The sequence below is a fragment of the Gallus gallus genome, chromosome 1 (genome assembly GCF_016699485.2).
Source record: "Gallus gallus isolate bGalGal1 chromosome 1, bGalGal1.mat.broiler.GRCg7b, whole genome shotgun sequence".
Lineage (NCBI taxonomy): Eukaryota > Metazoa > Chordata > Aves > Galliformes > Phasianidae > Gallus > Gallus gallus.
In genome coordinates, this window is record NC_052532.1 from 143,270,059 (window position 1) to 143,296,207 (window position 26,149).

Below are 26,149 nucleotides of genomic sequence, written 5' to 3' on the forward strand. Positions count from 1 at the left end.
AGTCTATTCTAATCTCAGCTCAGTTCACTCAACCTAACTTAAGTGGAAATGACAATGTGTGATATTTTTGTGATTTTATAAATTGCTTATGGTGGTGTCAGTAAAAGTTAAGAATGCTGCATTAAGAGATATTTGTAATCTCTACATTTTAAACCTGGAAAGGCTTATATGTTATTCAGCTACCAAAGAAAATTGAACCTCTTTGCTCTCCTATGAGCCTGCAACATATATTGCATTTCCTTGCTACTACTTTGCAACTGAATAAAATCTCTTTTACATCAGTTATTAGCAGTGTAATTTAACTGCTTGCCTGCAATTTTAAGGCTAGCCAGTAGTCAAAATGGAAATTTTCTTGAAAATAATGCCTTCCTTCAATATTTTGTGCCTCTGACAAGAAACTAAGAGTAGATAGAATACCCTCTGTTGTGGAGATACACAGTTCAGAAGTGATTATACTGCTTATCTAAGCTGGAGGAATATACTGCTTCATTCTGTTTGCTTTTATGTATTTTGTCAAGTATTAAATGAAAATAATAACAAGTTAAGGACCCCTGCCACTTGGCATTATTGAGGAAGTTTCCTCTATATAAAAGCAGAAAATAGAATGTGGTTCAGAATATAATACACATACATATGCATTGCAAATTATCCTGCTATCTTCTTTTCATTGAGCATTGCCATGATAATTTAGACTACTTTCTCAAGAGATTTCTTAGGCCCTTTCCAAATTTAATTCAAAGTCCATTTCTGAAGGAAATACAGACTGATTTCAAATATTTCGTTACTTTGTGATACAGCATGAAAAGATAAACAATTAAGATTGTAAAAATAAATGTAAAGTTTAATCATTTCATTCTAAAAATATGAAATATCTAGGAAATGGAGATCAGATTAATTCTTTGATAAGTCAAAATTTAAATGGTGATAGAACCTGTCATATTCTGATGCCTTATTATTTTCTAAAGTTTGGTTGTTCATGAAGTTCTTTTACAGGAGTTACCAAAATGGAGTCCGCTGCAAAAATGACTTAACTTAAAAATTGCTTAACTTCAGTATCCATTGTTTAATGCTTCTGTTTTAAAGAGAAATGTTAAACAATATTTTGTATGATGTTTTATTGTCCAAATTCAGAAACAGGAATATATTAGTTAGAACCCTGTATGCAGGGAAGTCCTAAAAAAAAGATACTATAATAAGGTTAGGTTTTTTGTTTGTTTGTTTGTTTTTGGGTTTTTTTTTTTTTTTTTGGAAAGGCAAGAAGATTCATTAAAACAGGATATTTTTGGACTTATTTAAAATTAAAATTAATTATTTAATTAAAATAAAAATTCCAGTAGCATAGCTTGTGTAATATAGAATTTAGACAATATGATTTTCTTATTAGCATTTCCAAATAAATTTTGAGAGCATGAGTACAGTTGTTCAAAGATGAATTTTAGTGTCAGTGGAAGATGATGCCTGTCAGACAACAGTTAAATCCATGAAGCTGTGATTAGTGTTAATTGGGTAACACGTCACCAGGTATTTTAGACAGAAAGAAATTAGAAACCATTGGATTTCAATGTATTAGAAGAAATTGGGCCCCGCACTGCAAGAAAGATGTTGAGGCCCTGGAATGTGTCCAGAGAATGGGCAACAAAACTGGTGAGGGGTCTGGAGCACAAGGCTTATGAAGAGCGGCTGAGGGAGCTGGGATTGTTCAGTCTGGAGAAGAGGAGGCTCAGAGAAGACCTCATTGCACTCTACAACTTCCTGAAGGGAGGTTGTGATGAGGAGGGGTTTGGCTTGTTCTCCCAGGCAACAAACAGGACCTGAGGAAATGGCCACAAGTTGTGCCTGAGGAGGTTTAGATTAGATATAAGGAAAAACTTTTTCTCTCAGAAAGTGGTCAGGCACTGGAATGGCCTGCCCAGGGAGGTGATGGAGTCATTGTCCCTGGAAGTGTTCAAGAGGCGTTTGGATGAGCTACGAGATATGGTTTAGTGGCTTGTGGTAGCAATGGTGATGGGAGGGCGGTTGGACTAGATGATCTTGTAGGTCCTTTCCAACCTTGTGATCCTATGATTCTATGATTCTAAGTATGGATCAAAAGTGGAAGACAGTACTTGGAGAGAAATTACCAACAGAAACATATGTTGGAAAATCAGAGTAATTGAAAATGTACAATATAGTGCAGTAGAAAGAGAAATGCAAATTATTAAAGAAAGTTACTAAATCTAAACTACCATGATCTGCCTAAATTTTTTGTTTGGAAATCACGTGATTTCATAACAGTCTAAATCTCTTTCTTTCCCAAGAAATACCCTGCAAAAATAAGCTAGCTGGTAGAGGAGACTGTTAGCAATTATGCTATAGGCAAGTTTATTAAATCCAATCACCCTATGAATCTGAACAGATAAAAATTATCACAGTGAGAAGCCAAGTTGATGTAATTCTACTGACAATCATATTTGCTTAGGTAAAACCACATAGGAAGAAGTAAATTTCATGTAGTTAAAAATATATTGTAGATCCTAGAGATATAACATCAGTGCTCAAGAGATCCTGTTTTGCAGTTTACATAAAAAAAAAATTCCCAATAAATAGGCAATGACACTAGCACAGAGGGTATGATTCTATGCTTTCAAGAAAGCCAGTCATTTTGCAGAACTCTGACTTGCTTTCATAGTTTACGAAGAAATGACATCAAGACGGTGGAAATGCGAATGACAGTACAGACAGATAGGACTTCGTGTCTCTCTTAAATGTGTTCTCAATACGAGTTTCTGCGGGAGATGGGTTTGTGATGTTAGGCATGAATGGACAAAAAGTATAGTTAAAAATAAACACCAAAGTTGAGTGCTCTGCAATCATTGTGAAGACAGAAAAATAAGTGAACACAGAGAAATAATCTGTCTAACAAAGCCACTGCATTTCAGAATAAGTACTATTATTACTTATGGGAACAGGGAATAATGGAAGCTATTGCTTTTCTGAGTTCACATTATGTCCTTTTTCTGTCTGTCCTGAATAGAGCAAAATTTTTCTATGGAAGATATTTTATTTTAAAGATTTTAATCAGGTTTAGGTTTCTGATGTGTATTATAAGATATTGAAAATATTACTCGTAGAATACTGAGAGCACTGATACATAAATGCCCATATTGTATCATTTCCTATTAACAAAGAGAGGAAGTAAAAACAACACAATCAAAAAATTAGAAACAGAGTTTCTGATTGTAAGAGAGACTGACGAGACAGTTACAGAAATAAAAAAGGTGTGTGTAAGGCTTTTTGAATGCAAGAGCTGTGTCGTAAGAAGAGTTGCAGGGTTTAATATTCCAAATGAAGGAACTTGATGGCTTTAGATGAACATTCAGGCATCTGTCACCTTTAAATGAAGCACAGAATCTTCCATTTTGAACTCTTTATCAGCTGTGTGCTTTAAGAAGCCTTCCTTCTTGATTGTGTAACACATATCAGAGGATCCTGCTTTTCTGAGCGTTGGGGTGATTGTGCCAAACCTGGTCTTTTTCACCACCAACAAGATTAGGAGGATGATGAAATTCACTGTATTGACTGTACCTCTCAGAGTAGTGCTGAAAGTAAAACAGTAATAGTGTGCTTGAGAAAAGGACTAATTGTGGAAACTGGGAGAAGTGTTCTGGTAGAAAAAGGAATACTTCAAATGAGAATCAAAAGAAAAAAGGGAAGTGTAATTTCACATGGGCTTTTGTCCTTTCTTCTGAAACTGGAAAATATTTCTAAATTACTGAGTAGTACTGACACATTTAAAAGTTTTGTATGGTCTTCAGACATTAATATGAAACAGTAAGGAGTTTCTGCATGAAAATGGGGTGCTGGAGGCTACCCTCAGCTATGTTCTAATGCATAGATTCTAATGCTATCCATGTTGGGCAGAATGGCTTCAGATGTGAAGACTGTATAATTCACAATCCAAAACTCTACACCACACTATTACCAGGATACTCTTTTGTGTGAAGGGGACAAAAAAAGTGGACTTCTGCACATCTGTAGCCTTAAGTACTATCTGATAGGTGGGTGTGAGAGATATGAGACACATCTATGCTTTGGGTGGGTGCTGTGCTTCACAATTTCACAAGAAACCAGTAGGCTAATTTCCTTTTTTTTTTTTTTTTTTTTTTTTTTTTTTTAAAGTCCTAAAAGAGGTTAGACATGTTTTTGATATTTCAAATTAGGTTTAAAAGAAGATTCTTAACCAATACTGACAGTAACATCAGAGAGCAAGAAGTGGCAGTGAAGGTACAGTGACTATTGGTGCATCACAGAGCTAAAAGTGGTGGCTGGTGTTTTCTGGACCACTGTGAGCTGTACTTTTAGTACTGAACTGTCTGAAAGTTAAACTGCAGGATGGAAATACAACAAATAAAATAAATTAATTGCAAGTAAAATGTGAAGGACCTAGAGCTGCCAGCAATTAGCATGGGTTTCATGCTATTCTATATGAGCAAAATATACTTCTTGATATTGCCATTTCTGTGACTCATTGAGGAACTTCTGTCAGATTGATAATTGACTGTTTAATGCAGTTTATTTTCCATGTGAGCTGATAAGAGATTAAGCTGACACTTGCCATTTCTTTGTGAGGTCAAATGTATTTAAGGCATTCACTCAAAAGAAAGAGTAGCTAAGTAGTGCCAGGCCAAAACAAAAACAAACAAACAAACAAAACTGGTAAAAACTAAAAATTGATTTAAAACCATAATTCCAATTTTAAGTCTTAAACTTTTGCACCAAAAACATGTTGTAAAATCAAAACTTCAGTGGATTTTAAGGGATTCCTTTTTCGTGAGATAAAGGTACAATGGGTGTCCTTGCCATTGTTCTTTTAGCAGTGCAAATTCATCTATGTCTGAATACAAAAGTAAAAGCTGCAAATTTTTAAAAAAACATTTTTTTCCTTGTTTATTTTAAAACTATACAAATTCTGAAGGGTGAGGGATGAGGAGATGCTGAAACCATTCTGTTTGTAAACAGAAAGCATTTTGTTTTATTATTTGGCTCTATTCTCTTGCCTTTCCCTGTCACGCAGGAAGAAAAAGGCATGTGTGGGGTGTTAAAGGCAAGGGTAATTGCTTTTCTGTTTAACTGCACAGCTGTGGTGGGAGTTACAAGCATCAGGTATCAGATGCATCTGTAGAAAGTCAGCATCAATCTTTTGGGTATGTTTCAGTCACTGCTCTTAGCATCTGTTTTCGAATAGACAATAATAATAAAAGAAAAAAGGTGTGAGCAGGAAGGATTTGGAAAACTCATTTGCAAACTGTTTGCAGCTGAGAGTGTTTCTGTAATATTATCAAGTGTCAATAGGTAGATGAAATGCTGTAATAATTTAGGGACTGGAGAATTTCTCTGTACTACTTGCTGCCCAAGTGTTTCAAAAAGGACCTGAAAGAATTATTTATCTTTCTGCAAGGAAAAGGGACGAATTCTATGCCTGGCAGGATAGTCTGTTTCTTCTTTAAGACATTTACCTTGAGGCTATACGGAATAGTCTTTTTGACTATTGCTTATTATGAGATTAAAAAGTCATTGCACGCAACACCATCACTAAATTTGCTTTGCCTTTTTGCTAAGATCAAAGAAATACCATGTCTTATTGTCAAATTCTCCCAGTATTCTGAGCACTGATCATCTAAAACATGTAGTTTGTCTCTTACTTTGATTTATAGATCCAAGGTGCTATTTTAACTAAATATGGCAAGCAAGAACAAGTAAAAAAATGTCTGATTCAATTTCCTGACAGTAATTAAAGTTTTAATTGTGGTAAGGACAGGTAGAATCTTGAAGCAGTAAAGATCTTCATGGGAGGGTGGATAAATTAAATTCCCGTAATCCACAGGACAAAGGTTAAATGTTGCAATTGCTACATTTTCTGTGGAAGAAAAAGACTTTTTCTGCTGTTTTGCTCCATAGAGATTTACATGGCATAATCAAAGTAATAATTAGTATCACATTACTAATAGTAAATTTCAGTTTTGAATGAAATATTTAAGTGAAAGCGACATGTTTTGTGACAATTTTGTTCAGTTCTCTGACAACTGAAACTAATAAAATGGTATACCTTATGAGATAAAACACGACTAGAGTCCTTTTTATTCATGTTTTAATAGTTATTATTTTGCTGAACTTGAGTGAATGAATAAATGGGGGACTCATGCCCTGCCCCATCATATGAACCCTGAAATACTAGCTGAAATGCATAGCTTTTCATCAGATTATTTTCATTCAAATGTATTTTTTTGCCCAGAGATGTGGTTGTTGCCCCATCCCTGGAGACTTTCAAGGTGAGCCTGGATCAGGCCTGGCCCTGTGCAACCTGCTTTAGCTGTGGTGTCCCTGTTCATTGCGGAGTTGGACTAGATAGCCTTTGAAGGTCCCTTCCAACTCAGAGGATTCTATTATTCTAGTTTGGGACAGCTGGTAAAACATGGTTAACTTTAATATAATGCTTCTGAAGAAAATGATTATGTGATTTCTTGTTAGTAAATTTTATTAATAAATTTTAAAAATAAATAGATTGAACAGTGTTGAGCGTCACTTCTAAATTTTGTACTTTTCCCTTGAAACAGTAAGTGTAAGCAGTAGGTTGACTCTAATTAACCTCCTGTGCAATGCTTTGTTTAAGCTAGATGCTGTTTTTCTTTTTCATGTTTGTTTGGATGTAGGAATGGTTTTTCAAAATGCTGGTATTTTTCTTGCAAATACTTTCTAAACCAGTAGTTAAAATAAATTTGCTTAAATTATTTCCTTTAGTCTTTTAAGATGTAGTATATATATGTATAAAACAAGTATATTTAACTGCCAGTTTGGAAGTACATAGGGGAAGTATGCATTAAAATGAACAGCATCTTTCATTTTCAAATGATGAAAATATTTTTGAGTTACCTGATATAGTTAAAGCAGTAATTTGAAGCAACATAAATTTTATTGTATTTATATATTGTTTTTAAAAATGATTTTTTCTGAATATTCTTGTATAAAGACAGAGAAACTTTTGCTCGTAACAATCCCCAGAAAGCAAAACTTAAGTTAAAATCAGAAGAAAATACAACGGACAAAAACTTCTGATGTGCTTAAATGTTATTTATATTACTTATTTCCATGCCTGGAAACTTATTCTGCTTACATTTCTAGTTACAGTTTCTATGATATTTACAGCTTAATCTTATATGTTAAATTTAGGTGCATTTATTGTTTCATATGACTTTGTGTATTTAAGAAAAAGTTTCAATTTTCATAAATACTCCACGAACTGAGCCTTTGTACAAAACTTTAGAACATTCCACTTAGGGATGGGTTTTCTTATTAGTGTTTACTTCTATCTTCCCTTGGGATAATGTAAGTAACTCAGCTTGACTTCTAATGAGAACAATTATAATCAGTTACAAACTGGCCACAGGTTTGCATGAAAATTGTTTCTGCCTTACTTAATAATTCATTTTATTATTTATCTGTCTCAAAGACTTTATGATTTTAGTTCTTTATTGCAAAGCTGTGCATGATGTGCTTTTAATGCCATGTCCCTACATGTGTATAGTTTACTGAATGCCTAAAGTTGGGCCTAATAGTTTACATGCAAAAATATTACTAACAGTGTCAAGTATGAAGCACAGAGAGTGCTGTTTGTTTTTTTAAGATATGATGTCCTTTTCCTCAGCAATGAACCAATTCTGCAGCATCTTGATATGTGGTTTTGTAAGACACTGTTCTTGAGATGAATCATAAAGTTGTCACTTGGTAGACCCCTACTCAATGGTTGACAATTATTTTCACAAATGCAGAGTTTTAAATAGTGTAGCTTAAATGTTCAGCTGCCTGAATTTTCCATTTACTTTTAGCTTACTCAGGTATTTTTCATTTTGTTTTCTGGTGAAGAAGGGTTATGGCAATCATCTTGCCATTGTTACAAATGTTATTCCCTGGGGGACTGGAGAGGACAAGGAAATCTGACTCTAGACTGGTATTTTGGGAACTCTTCAGGTGGGATTATTACAAAATATTGTACCAGACAATTATGTGACTTTGGTACAGTGTGAAAGAAGGCAAATGTTTTCATGCAAGTGACCTTAAAATTTATGTGGAGTATAGTAAGTTACTAACATTTATGAAATATGTGTGGGTGTTTTTATTTTTTTAAATATTTTGTTGATTTCTGCAAGGCACTCTACTTGTTGCTGAAGTCTGATTTTTTTATTTTTATTTTTATTTTTTTTGGGGGGGGGGTAGAGCTTAATGTAGTTTAAGACTTTTGACTATGGGTGCTTGGGTTATTATTTTTTTGTGTTTGTTTTACCACTGTTAATTTTAATTAAGGACATTCAAGGCAGATAACAGGACATGAAACTGGCATAATAATAATTCTGTAGAAAGATTTTTCTCCATCTCCATCAGCAACCACCCTGTTCTAGTACAGCTTTAAGATGGCAATGCTACTTCATCAAACTTCCTTCTACAGTGAGAGGAAGTAGGGATAACTCTTGGAAAAAGTTTTGAGGCTAGTGACACAATATGTTTGTCTTTCAGATCCCCAGCTCAAGGGTATAGTGACCAGGTTATATTGCAGGCAAGGCTACTACTTGCAAATGCACCCCGATGGAAGTCTCGATGGAACCAAGGATGACAGCAGTAATTCTAGTAAGTGACTGCCATAGGGGAATGTCTTAATCTCACACGCAGATTGAATCATTCAAGTGTATACATGCAGACGCAGTTTTAATGTTTTTGGAGGGTTTCTGAATGTGTTTTCTCAAAAGGAAGAGGGTTCTGTCAATTGGAAGCCTAATAGTCACTGGCACTTCTTGTACAGGATATTGGCCTAAACATTTTCCCTCTGAAGGTGTAAGTGCCAATGGACCTTTGGGGTGAGATATTTAGGCCAGCTTTTTCTTCTGATAGTTTTATAAAAATGATAAAAGTATGTAATTTTTTTGAATAAAACTATGTATTTAACAAAAATCTATCTTCAAATTAATAACAAAAAAGATATAAGAAATCCAAAATTATTTGCAAATCTGATCATATGAGCCTTGATTCAGCAAACCAAAACACTGCTCAAAGTGTGTGATGAAATGTGCTGCTGAACTGGGGCTGAAGATTGATCATCCTACAGTCTGTCCCTATACCAGCAAGAATTCCAGTGATTTTAACAGGATTTCTGCTAGTGTAGGGACTGCTACAGTGGGAAGTTTTCAAAAATACTCTAAACAAAACTGGTCTTGAATGGCAGTGTTGATCACTACTTTGGTGTTATTTACCTATGATACTGCCACTCAAGGTATATACATATACACATTTGACAACTTCAGCTGCAAATGTTAATTAAGCAAACCTATTCTTACTCTAGAAACACTTGAGTTTTAATTTTTCATTTAGCAGAGAATATGTATATTTTGTTTAGTGTAATGATAATGGAATATTTAAGTAATTTATTTATATGTGGTCTTGAGGTCTATTTAAGCATTTTTAATAAAATAGATTTATCTGCTTATTATGCATTTATAAATAAGCCTTTAATTTCCTCAAAAAAAAAAAAAAAAGTTGGAATTAGACTGTTGAAATTAAATTTAGGGGTTTCAGGTTTCTCCTTGAGTGAGACTCCCTGTTTTACCTGTTAATGCATGGCTCTTGTATTTAACATATTTCATCAACAGATAGCATGACCATCTTTTATTATTCTACTTTTTTAGAATTGAGAAAAATAATTGATTAATCTACTTTGATGTGTATTTCTCTCCCTGCTCAATTTCTAAGTGTTTTGTTGTTGTTTTTGTTTTTGTTTTTTTGTTTGTTTGTTTGTTTGTTTCTGTTCCTTGTTGGTGTTGTTTTTTTTCTTCCCTTTTCTTTGGTGTGTTCATGCCTCATGCCCACTTCTGTACTGGACCTAATACCAGGAAGTATTTTAGAGAAGCTTTGCCTTTACGAAGCCTAAGAAACCTGTCTTAGAATGCAAGCTTCTATTTCTCTCTCTCTCTCTCTCTCTCTCTTCCTGCCTTTCTCTTATTTTCAGCTTCAGTGAAGAGGTGTGTATGACAGCAAAAATTTTGGAACATTTTATGTCATTTCTACTTCTGTCTCTTAGAAATCTACCATCATGCCATAATTTTCTTGTTTCACTCTTGTCACTTTTACATATCTTTTTTATTTTTGCTTACTATGTTATTTGCCCTTTCTCTCCTCTCTTCCTCACCTTCTGGATTTCCATCTGTCTTTGTATCTCTAACTCTTTTCAGTTCTTCCAAAATTCAGAATGAATATTGTATATTATAAATATTTTTAAATACAGAACTTGTCCAAAGCCAACTAAATACCTGATAAAAGTATTTAATATTTTAAGTAAATGCTGTTAGGTAATGTTATGTTTTACTTCAACATTACTTTTTTTTTGCTAAAGTGATTCTTTCTACAGAGGAATTTTTTCTCTCCAGCTAATGTGCTTCATAGAATCATAGAATTGCTCAGGTTGGAAAAAACCTTAAAGATCATCAAGTCCAACCGCAACGTGACCATACTACCGTAACAACTCTCTGCTCAATCATGTCCCTGAGCACCACATCCAAACGGTTTTTAAACACATCCAGGGACGGTGACTCAACCACCTCCCTGGGGAGCCTATTCCAGTGCTTAACAACCCTTTCTGTAAAGAGGTGTTTCCTGATATCCAACCTAAACATACCATGGTGCAACTTGAGGCCATTTCCCCTCATCCTGTCACCTGTCACCAGTGAGAAGAGGCCAACCCCGCTCTCGCTGTTAAGCACCTTTCAGATATTGGAAGAGAGCAAGAAGGTCTCCCCTCAGCCTCCTTTTCCCCAGACTAAACAGCCCCAGTTCCTTCAGTCGCTCCTCATAGGGCTTATTCTCCAAGCCATTCACAAGCTTTGACAAGCCCTTCAGTAGAACAATTTTATAATGATGTTAATTAAAGACGTATTAGACCATAAAGATGTATAAAATCAGTGTGTTTGCCAGGAAAACATACAATTTCCACATTAAATTTTGATAATATATCAACTGCTATCAACACTATATCAAGAGTTCAAAAGATTGATTCATTTGGTATAGTCATGAATATATGAATATAAGTGTTTATTTTGCGCTGTCAATCTTTCTCCTCAGTTCTCTTCTCATTCCACTCTATTTCTTTCCATGTCTTGTTGAACTTTTTGGTTTCCATCTCTTTTCTTTATTTCAGCATATTTTGTTTTTGCTTTTGCACTTAAAAAAAAAAATAATTTGCTTCTGTATATAATCCTTAGTCTTCTGATCTGTTATTTTGTGAGCTCCTCATTGTGATAATTCATGTCTGATGCTTACCGGTAAATAAGTTTTGGCAACTGCAGAGGAGGAAGCATGGCCCCATACTGCTGGGTTTCACTTGGGAATAGGAAAATTCTTTTGACCGCTGAGCTAGCAGTCTGCCTATTTAATCCACCCAGTGAGTGAGGAGATATATTAGCTGTCAATAGGACTGACTGTATGCTTACCTTTCATTTGAAGTGTTTTATAAAAAGAAAGGAAATTGAGAATCCTCACGGGCATGCATCTCTGTCAGCCTTCCTGGCATGTTCTGTACTATTCAGTGTCACTACAGGCTGTGAAGGAGTCCTCATCACCTTCACAGCTTCCAGGTAGCTTGCTGTTTTCGAGAAGCCAGAGTGTGTGAATAGCAAGGGAGAAAAGAGAAGTGATTTTTGTTTTGAGCATGGAAACTGAAGCTTAATCATTCTGCTACTTTCTGTTCTGCTGCAGTTTATTGTCTCAAGCAGTTAGAAAACTGCTTGAAGTTAAAATTCCCTGAAGTGTATGTCATTTTGTACTTATTTTACATGTACACTAGTAAACAAACAAACAAAAAGACATAATAAACATACACTATTGGAGTCCTAGTGTTATAGAGCATTAGTGTGTGGAAAGACTGAAATGTGGTCTGTTCAGATTGTTAGCACTCCTTTTTGTCTTTAAAGTTTCTTGGTAATCTTTTTAATGTGGCTTTTTGCTTCTATCTGAAGTCAAAATGAGTTCTACCAGTGGTTTCAGTCACCTGTTGTAGTGTAACCCATTGTAGAGTGTCAGCCATTGCAAACAGAATGATGGATTTACATTCATTTTTGCAGTCTCCTTTTATGTATTTTACAAGACAGTGATGTTTTGTGATGGAGTATGATGTAATCGATCTATTAGCTATTATTTAATGCTAAGTTTCCTCAAATCACATCAGCAAAGCAGGGCTGTAGTTTTACCAAACTCTCAGTAATATGTGTAAGGAGACTTTATTACATCTCTTCTTTTATCTGTTTTTCTTTTTTCCTTCATTCAGTGCCTCACAGCTTCTAGTATTTGTTTTGGTATTTTATTATTATTATTGTATTGATGGCAGGAGTGACTGTGGTTAAAGCTGCAGGTTTTTTTACTTTTGTCTTGCTTAGTATAGCTGTCCCTCTCTTGCTTTGGTTTTAGAGGTTTTACAGTAGTTCATAGTGTTACTTGGTGCAAATGGAACTTGCTCTAGGGGTAGGTGCTCACAGTGATCTCATGGTTCTCACTGTTTACTACTTTAGAAAAACAACAAAACCTATAAAGAAATAGATGTCCTTTTTGTGCTTGTGATAACAAGCATTACATTTTGCTCCTGATCTCCCACCCAAAACATCTTGATTTTTGGCTTTGGTCTATCTTCAGCATTCTGTCTCATAAGTGAAGGATAATTTTATTAGGAAGACTAATTATGTTTGGGAAACAGGGAATTCTGATTCTTTAATTTCTGAGATAGAAACTCTGAATCTCTTGGCTCTTGTAGCTTATCTGTATTCACCTGGAAAACATACCTCAGACAACAACCACTGAAAAAATTCAACATTGTGATACTTCCTTTGATGCATGGTAGATCTGATTTTAGCACTCGAATGTTGTTATTTGGGCCTCTTATGAAATTACAGTCATATTTAAAACATATTAAAAGGCCATTGCTCATTTGTAGCTGTAATTCATGAGCTGGTAAATATCAGACTTAAGACTATCCAAGCAACTTTGACTTGGCTGTGCTGTGCACATCTCTTGCTTAATTATGCTGCACCATGCTTTACTTCCTTCATGACACTTGATGCCTAGGAGGGCTAGTATTCAAGAAATCATGCTGCCATTTAACTTGCCTTTAGTTTCATCAGTTAATGCATGTTCTTAGCACTCCATTTATATTTTCCAAATTGAATATGGAAATTTTAACTTTTTTAATGTCTTTCTAAGGTACCTACCACTAGAATATTTTGGTTTGAAGATATTAATAAATAACCTTCACAGCATCCTGGTAAGATAAAAGAAATAATTAGACAGAAATAAGTATATGAAGATTAAAAAACAGCATTTGTGGTTAAATTTAGATTACTAACCCGAAATGTTTGCTGTCAGATTTTTAAACACTTTTTTACTGCATTTTTTCTTCAAAGAATTGCAGAGGCATTCATCTGTCTATTTAATACTACCTTTAGGAATTAGGGTAAGCCCATTTCTCCCACTGGTATAATCCTAGTCAATATGACAAGATCAATGGAGGCCATGTTCAGCCTTGCTAAAAAGCACATTTTAATAACATCTTGTATTACATCAGTCAGGTAGAATGTGTTTCTCCACCAGAAATTATTGGCAGATCTCTGAATATCAACCTCCCCATAGTCATTATCAGCCTAAAAGATGTTCTAGTGGAATCATAGTTTTTGCCTGTGGGCCTGTAGATGGAAATAAATTAGAGAGATAGCTGCCTTGATCTGACTGCAGATTTAGTCCTGTGGGAAGTTTTCTTAAATGATACCAGGGTAATGCACATACAGAACAGAGAGCAAGTAGCCTTATGCAATTGGTTTCTAGCAAGTTTCTTAAGAAAAACAGTAATCTATAAAGGCAATTTTTTATGTAGCTGCAAGCCAGCTAAATAGACTTTCACAGGGACATCAAAATATCTGATTTCAGGCATTTCAGATCTAAAGTTAATATACTGTGATAAATATACAGAAAAAAAGAAGTGGGAAAGAGAAATGTGCTGGGTTTCTGTTTTGCTCAACAAAAGGAAGGAGCTACTACTTATCAAAAAGTGGATTTTAACTATAACTTTGGCTAAAAATTTTGGAAGTTTAGAATCCAACTCAAATTTAGCCCAGCAAACCTTTCTCATGATACCTAAATGTGTAACAATAAAAATTCGCTTTTTTGGGAAATTGTTGCAATTAACTTCCTCCCACCCCCTTGTTCTGATCTTATATGTAATGGGAATAGCATTGGAGGCTTAGGAAAGGGAAAAAAATCAATTGTTTATAGTCATGGTTTAGATGGAATGCAAAAGAAAGTAATGCAGTGTTCACAGGCTCAGAGCTGCAGAGAATGAAGGGTTTTACTCACACCATTTCTGTCAATTTGTTCCCTTGATTTCCTAATGATCCCACCTCTTATTTGCTGATGGATTTACCAGTGTCTATGTCTATACTTAAACATGAAACACAGGAGAACTGAGCACTAGGCTGTTGAAGAATGTTCTCTCTCAGCTAATTTATGGACAGATTGGGCTAGATTTAGGACAACTGAGATGTTCAGTGACCAAACTTCCCAGTTATTTTTGGGTTTGGATCACTGTTTTAAAGACAGGTAGAAGTTAGCGGCATGGTTATTTTTCACCACCAGTCAGTTAAGGGTGTAACTTTGGCTGTGTAGGCCTGATATGCCGACAAACTCTGGAAACGGCTTTCAACTTTTATGAAGCAGAATTTTATTAGAATGGGGGATAACACAAGAAAATCTTAGGTGGGTTTTAAATTTGCAATTGGGTGTGGAAGTCCTGCTCACTAAATAGTACTGCACAGCCATGTTCTTGAGGAAATTGATTTTCCTTTGGCCAACTTCAGCAAGTAAAAATCACATGCTGTGCATTACTGGTGTGTGTTTTGCTGATCTCAGTATGAAGTGTATCACTGAACATTTATGAATCAATTGTAGACTAGCCTCCCTACTCTCACTGAAGTCTGAAAGATTTTTAGTAGGTACTGAATATTCAGTATGTGCAGAATTACAGTAATTCAGATCCCACCATAAAATTTTATGGTCTTGCACTAACTACAGCAACTCTGACAACATCTCATTAATACTTGGTGGCAGTGAAAGATACATTATGTGCCCTCCTCAATGCTTTCTAAATTCACTAGCAGCTATAAGATGTTCCATTAATTTTATAGATCGTATAAAACATTGCTATGTTACAGGCCTCTAATTTTCCTTCAATGGTTGTTTTTGTTTTTGTTTTTTTCCTAATTCTGCCATTTTATTTTTATTGGTAATGCAGTAAATGAAATTTATGTTCCACAACTTTTGATTGAAGCACTGTAATTTGGGGCTATTTTTCATTAGCAGTTTGTCATGAATTACTTGCTTTTTGCATTTACCTTTTTTTCCTCATACAAACATTACTTGATTTTCCTTCCTCAGAATATTTGCTGCCCTTTCTCTAGTAGGTTGTTTGCATCCAGGTTTCCTCCTGGAATTTCTTTTCTTCTTGAAAGAAAACAAAATTAGCTACCTGTCTCTCCATTTCTTTTTCATTTATTTTTCAGTCCCTTTAGCCTGAGTAAAAAGCCCTGATTCCCTTTAGTTTTTCTGTGACAGACTCATCGTCCAGGATAAATGTTTTGTTGTTTCTGACATTGTTTCATTTGAGGGCGTTGGCTATTTAAAAAAAACAACATCCTAATTATACTTGAATATATGAAATATCTCAAGTCATGTGGTGTTTAGACTATACAATCATAGGATATCTTGTCTGTTATTGTCATATTTCACTGATTTATCTTTTATAGGTTAGAGAGGAAGACTTTTCTGTATACTGTATTTTTATACAGACCAGCCCAATAAGATCCTAAAATGACTGAAACTTCCAGAAACTACTGAAATGATAATACTACATATTAGTGTTACTTCTTATCTGAAGTCATCTCCTCTATTCTTCTTTGTAAATCCATAACTTTGTTTTCTGTTCTTCCACACCCCTTTCTTTTTACATCTGTAGGAATTGCTTTACTACAACAATTCTTAGCTTTATACTGGCTCTATGTTTTCATATAAAGGTCTAATGATACATATGATTCTGTGATTCTAGATCCTTTTTCTTTATGAGGATATTGCAGAAGATGTTATTTTTGAAGAAAAGCTGTTTTTTTGTTTGTTTGTTTGTTTGTTTTTACATCTGCTTCTATCTTTAAATTCTAACAGGCAACCCACTTTTTTTTTTTTTTTTTTTCACTTCTAAAGATTTGATCAGCTTCATCATAAACTAACTTTATACCTTGGGACCAACCAGGTGTTTTCGTATCTTATGAAAATGTGCTCATTCACTGCAAATTCACTGCCCTTTTTCTCTTCATTTGGGCTTTGCCACTTCCACTCTAATTACAAGCAGCCTCGTAGTCTATGCATTATGGTCACAACTAAATTTTGAAGAATTCACTCTAGATATTACTGTGTTCCTGAAACATGGCTTTGTACAACCATGAATACCTATGCCCATACTGAACATAAAAGTTGTGCTTTTGGTTATCATCCAAGTATTTTTAAATCCATGACTCATCCACAGTGGAAAACTGCTTCACATGAACTCTGGTACATCCAGATCTTTTCTTCGGGGACTGATGTGTACTTTGCATTCATTTTCCTTAAACAAGTCAGTAAATTTAGTATAGGTGTGTTTGCTGCCATAATTCGTAAAATAAAAATTGAGCTGTGTCTTATCTGCTGAACACTGGTATTTTTAATGAATACAGTGGGCAGTGGAGCTCTTCTAAAGGGATCTTTGAGGAATCTTGTAATCTTTTGGCTGTGCTTCTAGTTCTGAATTGGAAATACCATTTAGGGTCCTGTTTTTGTACTGCACTTGAAGCCCAGAAAGCTAACATTATACTAAGCTGTATCAAAAAAAGTGCAGCTAGCAGGGTGAGGGAGGTGATTTGTCTCCTCTGTTCTGCTCTCATGAAGCCCCATCTGGTGTACTGCATCCAGTCCTAGGGCCCCCACCACCTGAAGGACATGGAGCTGTTGGAGCAGGTCCAGATGAGGGCCAAGGAAATGATCAGAGAGCTGGAGCACCTCTCCTACAAAGACAGGTTGAGTTGGACTTACTTGGTTTGAAGGTTCCGGGCAGACCTTATAGAAAGAAGCCTTCCTGGATAGGTATTTGTTATCAGGGAGTGCAGTGACAGAAAAAGCAGAAACTGTTTTAAACTAACAGAAGGTAGATTTACATTAGATATAAGGAAGAAATTCTTTATTATGAAGGTGGTGAGGCACTGCAACAGGTTGCGCAGAGAAGCTGTTGATGCCCCATCCTGGAAGAGTTCAAAGCCAGGCTGGATGGGGTAGCTCGGTCTAGTAGAAGTTACCTATGGCAGAGATCTTGGAATTAGGTGATCTTTAAAAGTACCTTCCAATCCAAACCTTCCTATGATTTTTCAGGGGAACAGATTGGTTGTTTTTCTGCTATTAAACAACTAGTTTAATATAAAATTTATATATTGGAAGTAATTTTTTTTATGTATTTTACTTTTCTTTTTCTGTTGCTGTTGTGAGAATAGTACCCTTCTCCTCTTCACACTGATCTTTTTCAAACTAGTCAAAGCTGAGCCTTCTTTTGTTGTTGCAGAGAGAGGTATATATCATTGCTAAGGTATCTGCTATTAGTTGTTTTTTAGTTAAAATCATGTTTTTCCAGATCTTGAGCCTTTGAACATGTTCTGTATTCATCTCAATAAGATTTATGCACTTTTATAGTCAAACACATATTTCAGTGCTTTCCTGAACTAGGACAAGAATCTACCATTACCCGAGGCTTGAAGAAAATACATAATTTACAAAACCAAATAATTTTCTTCAGATTTGAAACCAGGGACCCCTTGAAACCAATCATAGCAAGAGTTCATCTTAATCAAGTAAAATAAAAATATGTAAGAAAATATAAACCTACTTGTCTGAATCAGAAGATACGTGTTCTGCAGGTTATCTCTTGAGTATTGCCTTTATGATCAGTTTATACTGGTGAAGAAAATGTTGGGCTCTTTGATTATTTTGAGATTATCTGATGTACTTGTGTCTGCAGTGCTTTGTATTTGCTAGTTAACGCTTATGCCTAATACTGTGTGTTGCAGGAATTACTACTACATAGACACTCAGGCTTTAATTTTAAAGGTTAACTTTACTAGTAACAAGACTTCCTGAATTAGCTAAATCTCAAAATCAGAAAAAAAGAACCAAAAGAAGTAGCTGTATTTCTTAATGCTGTTCATTAAGATATTTTAATAACCATAGTATATTCATATCTGGTCATGTTTTCTCTTCACAGCGTTATTCAACCTTATACCAGTGGGACTTCGAGTTGTTGCTATCCAGGGTGTAAAGACTGGGTTGTACATAGCCCTAAATAATGAAGGTTTCCTCTACACATCAGTAAGTACCTTTCTGAACTCTGTTACAGGCAGAGCTGAAGATGAAATCTATACTGGAATGTGGATGTTTGGTCCCCTGTAAGAAGTACTGTAATGTCTGTATTTTTTATTTATACATATACATATACACCCACCTGTGTACTCATGTATACATGCAACATATCTATAAATGATATGTAGTAGAAAACACTGTATACTGTATATGAGAGTATATGTGTTAGTAGAACACATATTTCCTGGTAGGCTATACTGGTTGTGTGCAATATACTATAGAGATTATTATTTTCAATTAAATTCTCCAGAAAATGCAAATAAAGACGTGCAGTTATTTTCTTTCAGAGTTGTTGTTCAGAATCCAGAAGCTGAAGTTGAAGAGTTAGGTTTATTGATAAGACAATAATTATAAATTCAATATAAAAGTCATTTATAGCCTTAAGTTTATCATAATGTTCTGTGTGCTTAGCACTATGGAATTTTTAATGTCAGCTATCAGAAACAATGTGAAGAACAGAATCTTTGTAAAGTGATCAAAGTACAAGAAAAATTCTTTTGAGTCATAAGCCACATTGCTGTATAAAGTGATTGGAAAGGCCTCTGTTTATTTAGGATATTCCAAAAGATTTAATGCTAATCAGTCAGTTTGTTATGAATATAGAAATCCTCAATTTTGTGTAAATTAGCATCTTAACCTCCTTTAAAGATGGACAAACTTTAATAGGAGCAGGCAGTTCTGTCAAGGCTTAAGAAGGTGACTTAAAGGATTTTTCATTACTATTTTTTATTGCCCTCTATGTCAAATTTATTTTAATAGTATTTTTTCCATTTCTTGCGTCACATAATTCTTAATTTCCCACTGAGTTACAATACACTGCTTTGTTTTCAATATCCATTGAAAGGAAATTGGACAGATTAAGTTTCTCATGCCCTCAGGGAAAGTATTCTGTTTGTTTCAAAAATACAATTGTCTTGGAAAACCTCATTAGGGGGAAAAATGGAACTAATCTTGAATGTCAATGTCAAGACAAAGAGAAAATTGCTGCTTATAAGAGATCTGTTGGAAACTCCACTGGCATGATGTAAAACGTTTTTTTTTAGTTCTGTTCAAAACAATAATAATAAAAAAATCTATCACAAGAAAACATCATATGACATTCAGTATTTTCTGTCAGAAGGAGGAAGTCTAGAAAATAAAATATAAAGCTGGTAGTGTTAGGGGATTACTGACTTCCCAGTTCTTTGTGGGGAGTTCTTTTCAGTATGATGAACAGTACTTTGTTACATGTTACATGTTGGTACATCTATATCCCTGTCCAGTGCTTTCTGAAATAAGTTCTCCTCCCTTCAAAAAGTACTGTGAATTTCAGAAAGTGTATCAATTTCCTGGTGGGTCGTTCTGCTCTAGGAGAGACTCTGAAAAATTTCTGGTGATTTCCATGCATATGTATTTTTCTGAAAATGACCTAAGTTAAATGAATGGTGCCATCTGGGGAAGGGAAAGGACATGAAACAGACCTGTCAAACATCCTGAGACCATACAAGGTATTTCTTGCGACACCAGTGGGAATCTGAATTGCCTTTTTCCTATGTCTTTTTAAACAACACAGATTATTTAGTTTGTGAATAGTCTTGTGGATATAAATGAGAGGTTATGTAAGTTAAAAATGCAATCCACGTGTAATATTTTGTGGGATTGCATATTTCTCATTGCCACTGGTAGTAAGTCTTTTGTGCTTGGTGACTTTTTATATTCCTGTGGTTACTGGAAACCTGTTAGGAACTTCGGAACTTTGTCCTGTGATTTTAGTTTTTTTTTTTTTTTTTAATGTTTTTAATGTATTTCATGTAAAGATTTCTTGGGAAATTGTCTCAAACTATCATTTTACCTTGTGTGAGGTAAGAAAATTAATATTTTGGGGATGTACTGCTTTGTATTCCTTGTGCAGAGAATAAAAAGATGAGTGGATCATTAGCTGACAAAGAGAAGTGGCACATCAGAAAACTGAGTGGAAACCTTGAGCTTTAGTATTTCTACAAAATGGTTTTCAACTTATACTTTTGTCAAAGATGAAATGTAGTAATATTCTGGAATTTAATGCAGATTTAAAGGCAGTCATTTCCCGTAATGCAGGTTCGATTGTTTCATATTAATTATTGGTAATGTTGATAATATATTTTCATCTCCATAATTGTCTGCTTTCAGCATAGAGACTAACACATTTGAAAATAAGAAGACAAAGCATGAGAGAGAAAAGAGCCTTCTCCCCAAGGATCAAGATGAAGAAATGCTGCATGCAGAATGTTCTAAATACTGTCCTTTGCAGAAAAAAATGTTTTTATCCAGCCACTTTCTATTAGTGCCGCCCTTGATTCTTGGTCACTGTGGTGTATCTACTGCATGTGCAATGCAGAAACAGTATATTATGTGTTTTCCCCTTGGCTATTTAGGGGTGGCTGGGAGAAAAAGGTTTTCTCAAACTAAGTTTGGTATGCCCTCTACCATCACTGAAGTACGTGCCAAATAATGGGAGTGCTTCTTAAATTTTTCATATATTTAAATATATGAAAGCATATAGCTAGCAGAGGTGATTACTGAACTGCTCTCTATCATCTCTGGGAGGTCTTGGAGAATGGGAGAGGTGCTTGAGGGCTGGAGTGTAGCCAATGTCACTCCAGTCTTCAAAAAGGACTAGAAGGAGGATCTGGGGAGCTACAAGCCAGTCAGCCTCACCTCTGTCCCTGGGAAGGTGATGGAACAGCTTGTTCTGGATGCCATCTCCAGGCAGTTGAAAGAGAAGAAGGTTATCAGGAAAAGTCAACATGGGTTCACCAGGAGCAGGTCATGCTCAACCAACTCGGTAGCTTTCTGTGATGTCATCACTGGCTGGGTGGATGGAGAGAGAGCAGTGGATGTAGTCTACCTTGATTTCAGCACGGCATTTGATACTGTCTCCCACACCATCCTTATAATGAAAATGAGGAAGTGTGGGATAGATGAATGGACGGTGAACTGGATTAAGAACTGACTGACTGGCCAATCTAAGAGAGTTGTGAGCAGTGGCACTGAGTCCAGTTGGAGGTCTGCCTTTAGCAGTGTTCCCCAGGGGTCGGTGCTGGATCTGGTCTTGTTCACTATCTTCATCAGTGACTTTGATGAGAGGATAGTGTCCACCCTCAGCAGGTTTGCTGATGATACGAAGCTGTGAGGAATGGCTGACACACCAGAAGGCTGTGCTGCCATTCAGCAAGACCTGGACAGGCTGGATAGTTGGGCAGAGAGGAACTGGATGGGGTATAACAAAAGCAAGTGTAGAGTCTTGCACCTATGGCAGAACAACCACACGTACCAGTACAGGTTAGGGGATGACCTGCTGCGGAGGAGCTCTGCAGAGAAGGACCTGGGTGTCCTGGTGAACAACAGGTTGGCCATGAGCCAGCAGTGTGCCCTGCTGGCCAAGAAGGCCAATGGCATCCTGGGGTGCATTAAAAAGAGCATGGCCAGCCGGTCAAGGGAGGTAGTTATCCCCTTCTGCTCTGCCCTGGTGTGGCCTCACCGGGAGTACTGTGACCGGCTCTGGGCTCCTCAGTACAAAAAGGGAAGAGTCCAGTGGAGGGACTTGAATATGATAAAGGGCCTGGAGCACCTCTCTTACGAAGAAAGGCTGAAAGACCTGGGAAAAGAAGAATCAGAGGGAATCTGATCAATTTCTGTAAATATCTAAGGTGCAGGAGGCAAAGGGACAAGGCCAGACATTTTTCAGTGATGTGTGGCGATAGGACAAGGGGAAACAGACACAAACTGAAGCATAGGAAGTTCCACACAGATGTGCATAAGAACTTCTTCACAGCGAGGGTGACGGAGCACTGGCACAGGCTGCCCAAGGGGTTGTGGAGTCACCTTCTCTGGAGATTTTCAAGACCTGCCTGGACACCTACCTGTGCAACCTGGTCTAGGGGGCTTGCTTTGCAGGGGGGTTGGACTTCATGATCTCTAGAGGTCCCTTCCAGCTCCTACAATTCTGCGATTCTGTGATTACTAATTATAAGCATTTCCAAAAATGGAAGTGTGAGCTGTAGATTAAGTGCTATTTGTATTGTGTATGTTGAGATCAAAGCGCTGTGTAGCTCTTCTGAGAATGTTTCAGCGTCCCTTTTTGCATTCACAATATATAAAACCTGTAGCTTGTGAGAATATTTTACATTTTAGTGCCTCATTTCATAAACTGGAAACACCAGCTCAATTACTTTTATCACAAGCTTCACTAATTAAGCAGTAGTGCTGACTGGAAAGGTATTATGTGTGATCCATCTTCCTCTGATATGAGGTGTTTAATAAGAGGAAAATAAAGGTACAGTGATAGAGACCAGTTCTGCTGGTAGATTGTTGTATGCAGATTAGCAATGTCTTCTTGCTTTGTTTTTAATTATTTTTATGGTTCTTTTTGCCAGTTTCAGAGTTGCTTGTTTTTATCATATTTTATTCTGCCACATTTGTGTAAGATTTTTTTTTTTCAACTAATTCACAGAATTAAAATTAAAAAAAAAGGCAAATAGATAGATGACTGTAATGGCAATGTTTCTTTTTTAAAACAGAAATTCAGGGATAGCAAATTGTGTCAGAAAGTGATCTGTACTTGCCTCATATAACAAAAGTTTCATAGAGAGGAGATTAAAAAGCACATTTGAGGGAATATATTCCTCTGTAACTTGGGACACAGTGCTTGAGTGGTGAAAGAAGGTTCAGTGTGTTCCAGAAGGAACAGGGAGGAGGAAAGTGTCTACATGGTTTATGCTTTTTTATATCTGTGTTTGGAGATAGGTAATTTGTCTCTCAAGTTGCCTGCCAAAAATAAATACAGCAAATTGCTAATATATTTATTAGCACAGTTGAGCAGAACAGAGCTGTAGACAAGCTTATGATGATATCACCACTGTGGAAGAGTCTGATGCTTATATTTGTTACTCTCTGAATGTTTAGGATGTGGAAGTGGTTACTATTTGAACTACTGTTCATAGTATTTATGTAGTAGAAGTATGCTACTTTTCATATACAACAGAGATTACTAGAACTGCAACAGTATTTTATGTTAGCTCTATCCCTGGCAGCTCTCTTACTGTTACCATTTAGACACTATATTGGGGTTAATAACACCATTTGACTGAAAACTTGTGGTAATGTTTCTTAACGTTTAAACCAAATATTTATGTCCTGTTCATTGAGGTCCACAGTATCCTTGACAGGATTGTTCCCAATTTTTTATTTGTAAGAAAAACTTTAATATTTGCTTAAAATATTACTTTTCCTTTTCTGTGTTAATCCCTCGTGTGCACATGCAATAATCTCTTGATAATCCCTAAGATTACAGAAATGTGCAATGAAGTAAATCCTGAAGGTTAAAAAGCAACTTGTCCAAATTTCATGTCAAAGAATGGAAGATTAAAGACTAAGCAGCTGCAGTTGGATATTTTTCAATTAATAATTTTATGACAAAGAATAGTATCTGTATGCTAAAATGAGGGCCATCTAATCTCATGCTTCAGGAAATAAGGCGATGGCCACAAGGATCAAGAGGAATGCTTTCTTCAATATATGGCATCCTTTCCTGTAGATGCACTGAAGGAGGTTTGCTTCTGAGTTATTTTGCAATTGTCACAGCCGAAGGCTGAGCATGGGCTTGATGGACCAGCAGCCTAATCTAGTCTGTCAATTTTATGCTTCTAGCATTTCTTGTTTCTCATGGTAACCTCTCTGTACTTTTGGCCAATGTTTGTTTTGTTACAGAAATACAACTGCACTTTTCTGGATGGTTCTTTATCCTCAGTTTAGGTGTCCAGAGTTGCCTGTAATCCCAAATGCTAAATGATGTGTACCATGTCCCTATTTTTATTCTTTTACTTCCATAGTAATTGTCACTACACAAGTCTATCAAAAAGATCATATTCAACATTTCTGATTTTCCATTAATTACTATTTAATCAAAGATTTAAAATCTCTCAAATTTTAGAACATCAAAACCTACTACATATTTCCATTATTAGTTAATTAATATTTAAAATATGGAAGACAGTTGTAGATGGATTTATGGTAAGTTGATATTCTTTCCAGAATACATTTGATGTAATTAAGACTTCTCACTGAATGTTCAACATTTCTAGGTAAGAAATAAAAACAAACAGTATGGAGTAGATTAGACATAAGTGGAGCTGTCTATCACTGATGTTGCTGAACAGCTAAGGTAACTTCTGTTATTCAGGTCTGTTTCTAAAAGATATATGTCTATACATCAAGATAGCTGAATGTGAATTAATTGTGACTTTTTAAATATAAAGTCTGTTTCCAAAATGTTTGTGGTGGGCTGAAGAATGGCCTTAGGTAAGCAAAATTCTGCTTTCATTATCCAAGAAAAGTTCTGTACTATCTTGCCAACATGAAATAATCAGTTGAATTTTCACTTTTATAATTTTTTCTTAAACTTTCAACTACCTGGATCAGAATATTCAATTTGTATCCCATAATATTAAAGTATAATATATCCCATAAAAGAGGAAAACATTGTATTTACCTATGTAATTAAGGAAAGCTTTGTAAGCATTCATTATCTTCAAGAAGCTTGAAAGGTGCCAATCACATCCTATTAAGAAGCTGTTGTCTCAAGTGTGAGATTATTAATATGTCTGCGTATGTTGACTGTGTCAGTAGCAGGCAATAACTGAGCACTTTTAAAAATCCCTCTTGCAAGGGTTAAACTGTTGAGGTTTGTTTGCAGTGTTCATTCAACATATTCTATTCACTGTCAGATGAGAACCAGTCTTGACTGACTCCTGTTGACTTGACAAGGATTCTTGTTTTTTAGCAGAATACAATTACAGCCCTAGGGAAATACTGTCTCCCCCTGAGGGCATCTGAAGAGGAATTATAAATCTGTAGAAAATAAGCAGTCAAACCTGAATTCTACACTGAAAGCTTTGGAGTAGGGGTGGGAAGGTGATTCACCTCATCATATTTGAATTCAGTTATGAATGTTCTCTACGTTCTGTTCTACTGATATATTTGTCACTAAACGTTTTGTTATAAAAGGTGACATGGAATCACTATCTGGCAAAACACAAATCTCTGGACTTAATATGCAGGATCTGCAGGAAAATTCTGTACTGAAAAGTAACTGAAAAGCTGAAGACTTAATTGCGTCTGTGCACCTGTGGATTTCTTTTTCCAATAACACGTGATGTTACAGATAGCTTTGGCTTATTAATAAGATGGTAGAGCTTCTTCAGCATTGCCAAACATTTACATTACACTGCTCAATCTCTTGTGTGGTTGAGGCTGCGAGTCTGAAAACAGTGTGTTTCAACATGAAAATGAAACATCAGTAGTTTTAGCTTTGCAGATGTACTCAGCTAAAGACCTAGAGTTTTCTACAAAGGAGATGTGATTGCCTAATTCACCATGGAATTGTTTACTTATTGCAGAATTGCCTAACAGCTGATGAATTTTAAAAAAAGAAAGAGAAAGGATTTTATGCCACTGGAACAAAAAAGGGTTTTATACCACAGGCAAAAAACCAAAATATAGCCAACATTTCAAAAACATAATAAGTTCACTTTTTCATGTCCCTCTTGGCCAGCATCTGACTTCCATGTTATGACTGATGTTCCCTAAG

The 26,149-nt window shown here is 35.7% G+C and overlaps 1 protein-coding gene across 5 annotated transcripts in view; it reads left to right on the forward strand.

Moving 5' to 3' along the window:
- Positions 1 to 26,149, forward strand: part of FGF14 (fibroblast growth factor 14) — a 386,590-nt gene that overhangs the window by 274,589 nt on the left and 85,852 nt on the right. For 4 of the 5 annotated variants that reach the window (NM_204777.2, XM_025141879.3, XM_046904719.1 and 1 more), the window contains 2 exons: positions 8,548 to 8,658; positions 18,389 to 18,492. In NM_204777.2, coding sequence (NP_990108.1) covers positions 8,548 to 8,658; positions 18,389 to 18,492 — 215 coding nt within the window. The remainder of the gene's footprint in view (positions 1 to 8,547; positions 8,659 to 18,388; positions 18,493 to 26,149) is intronic. The other variant, XM_015274265.4, reaches the window with a different exon arrangement.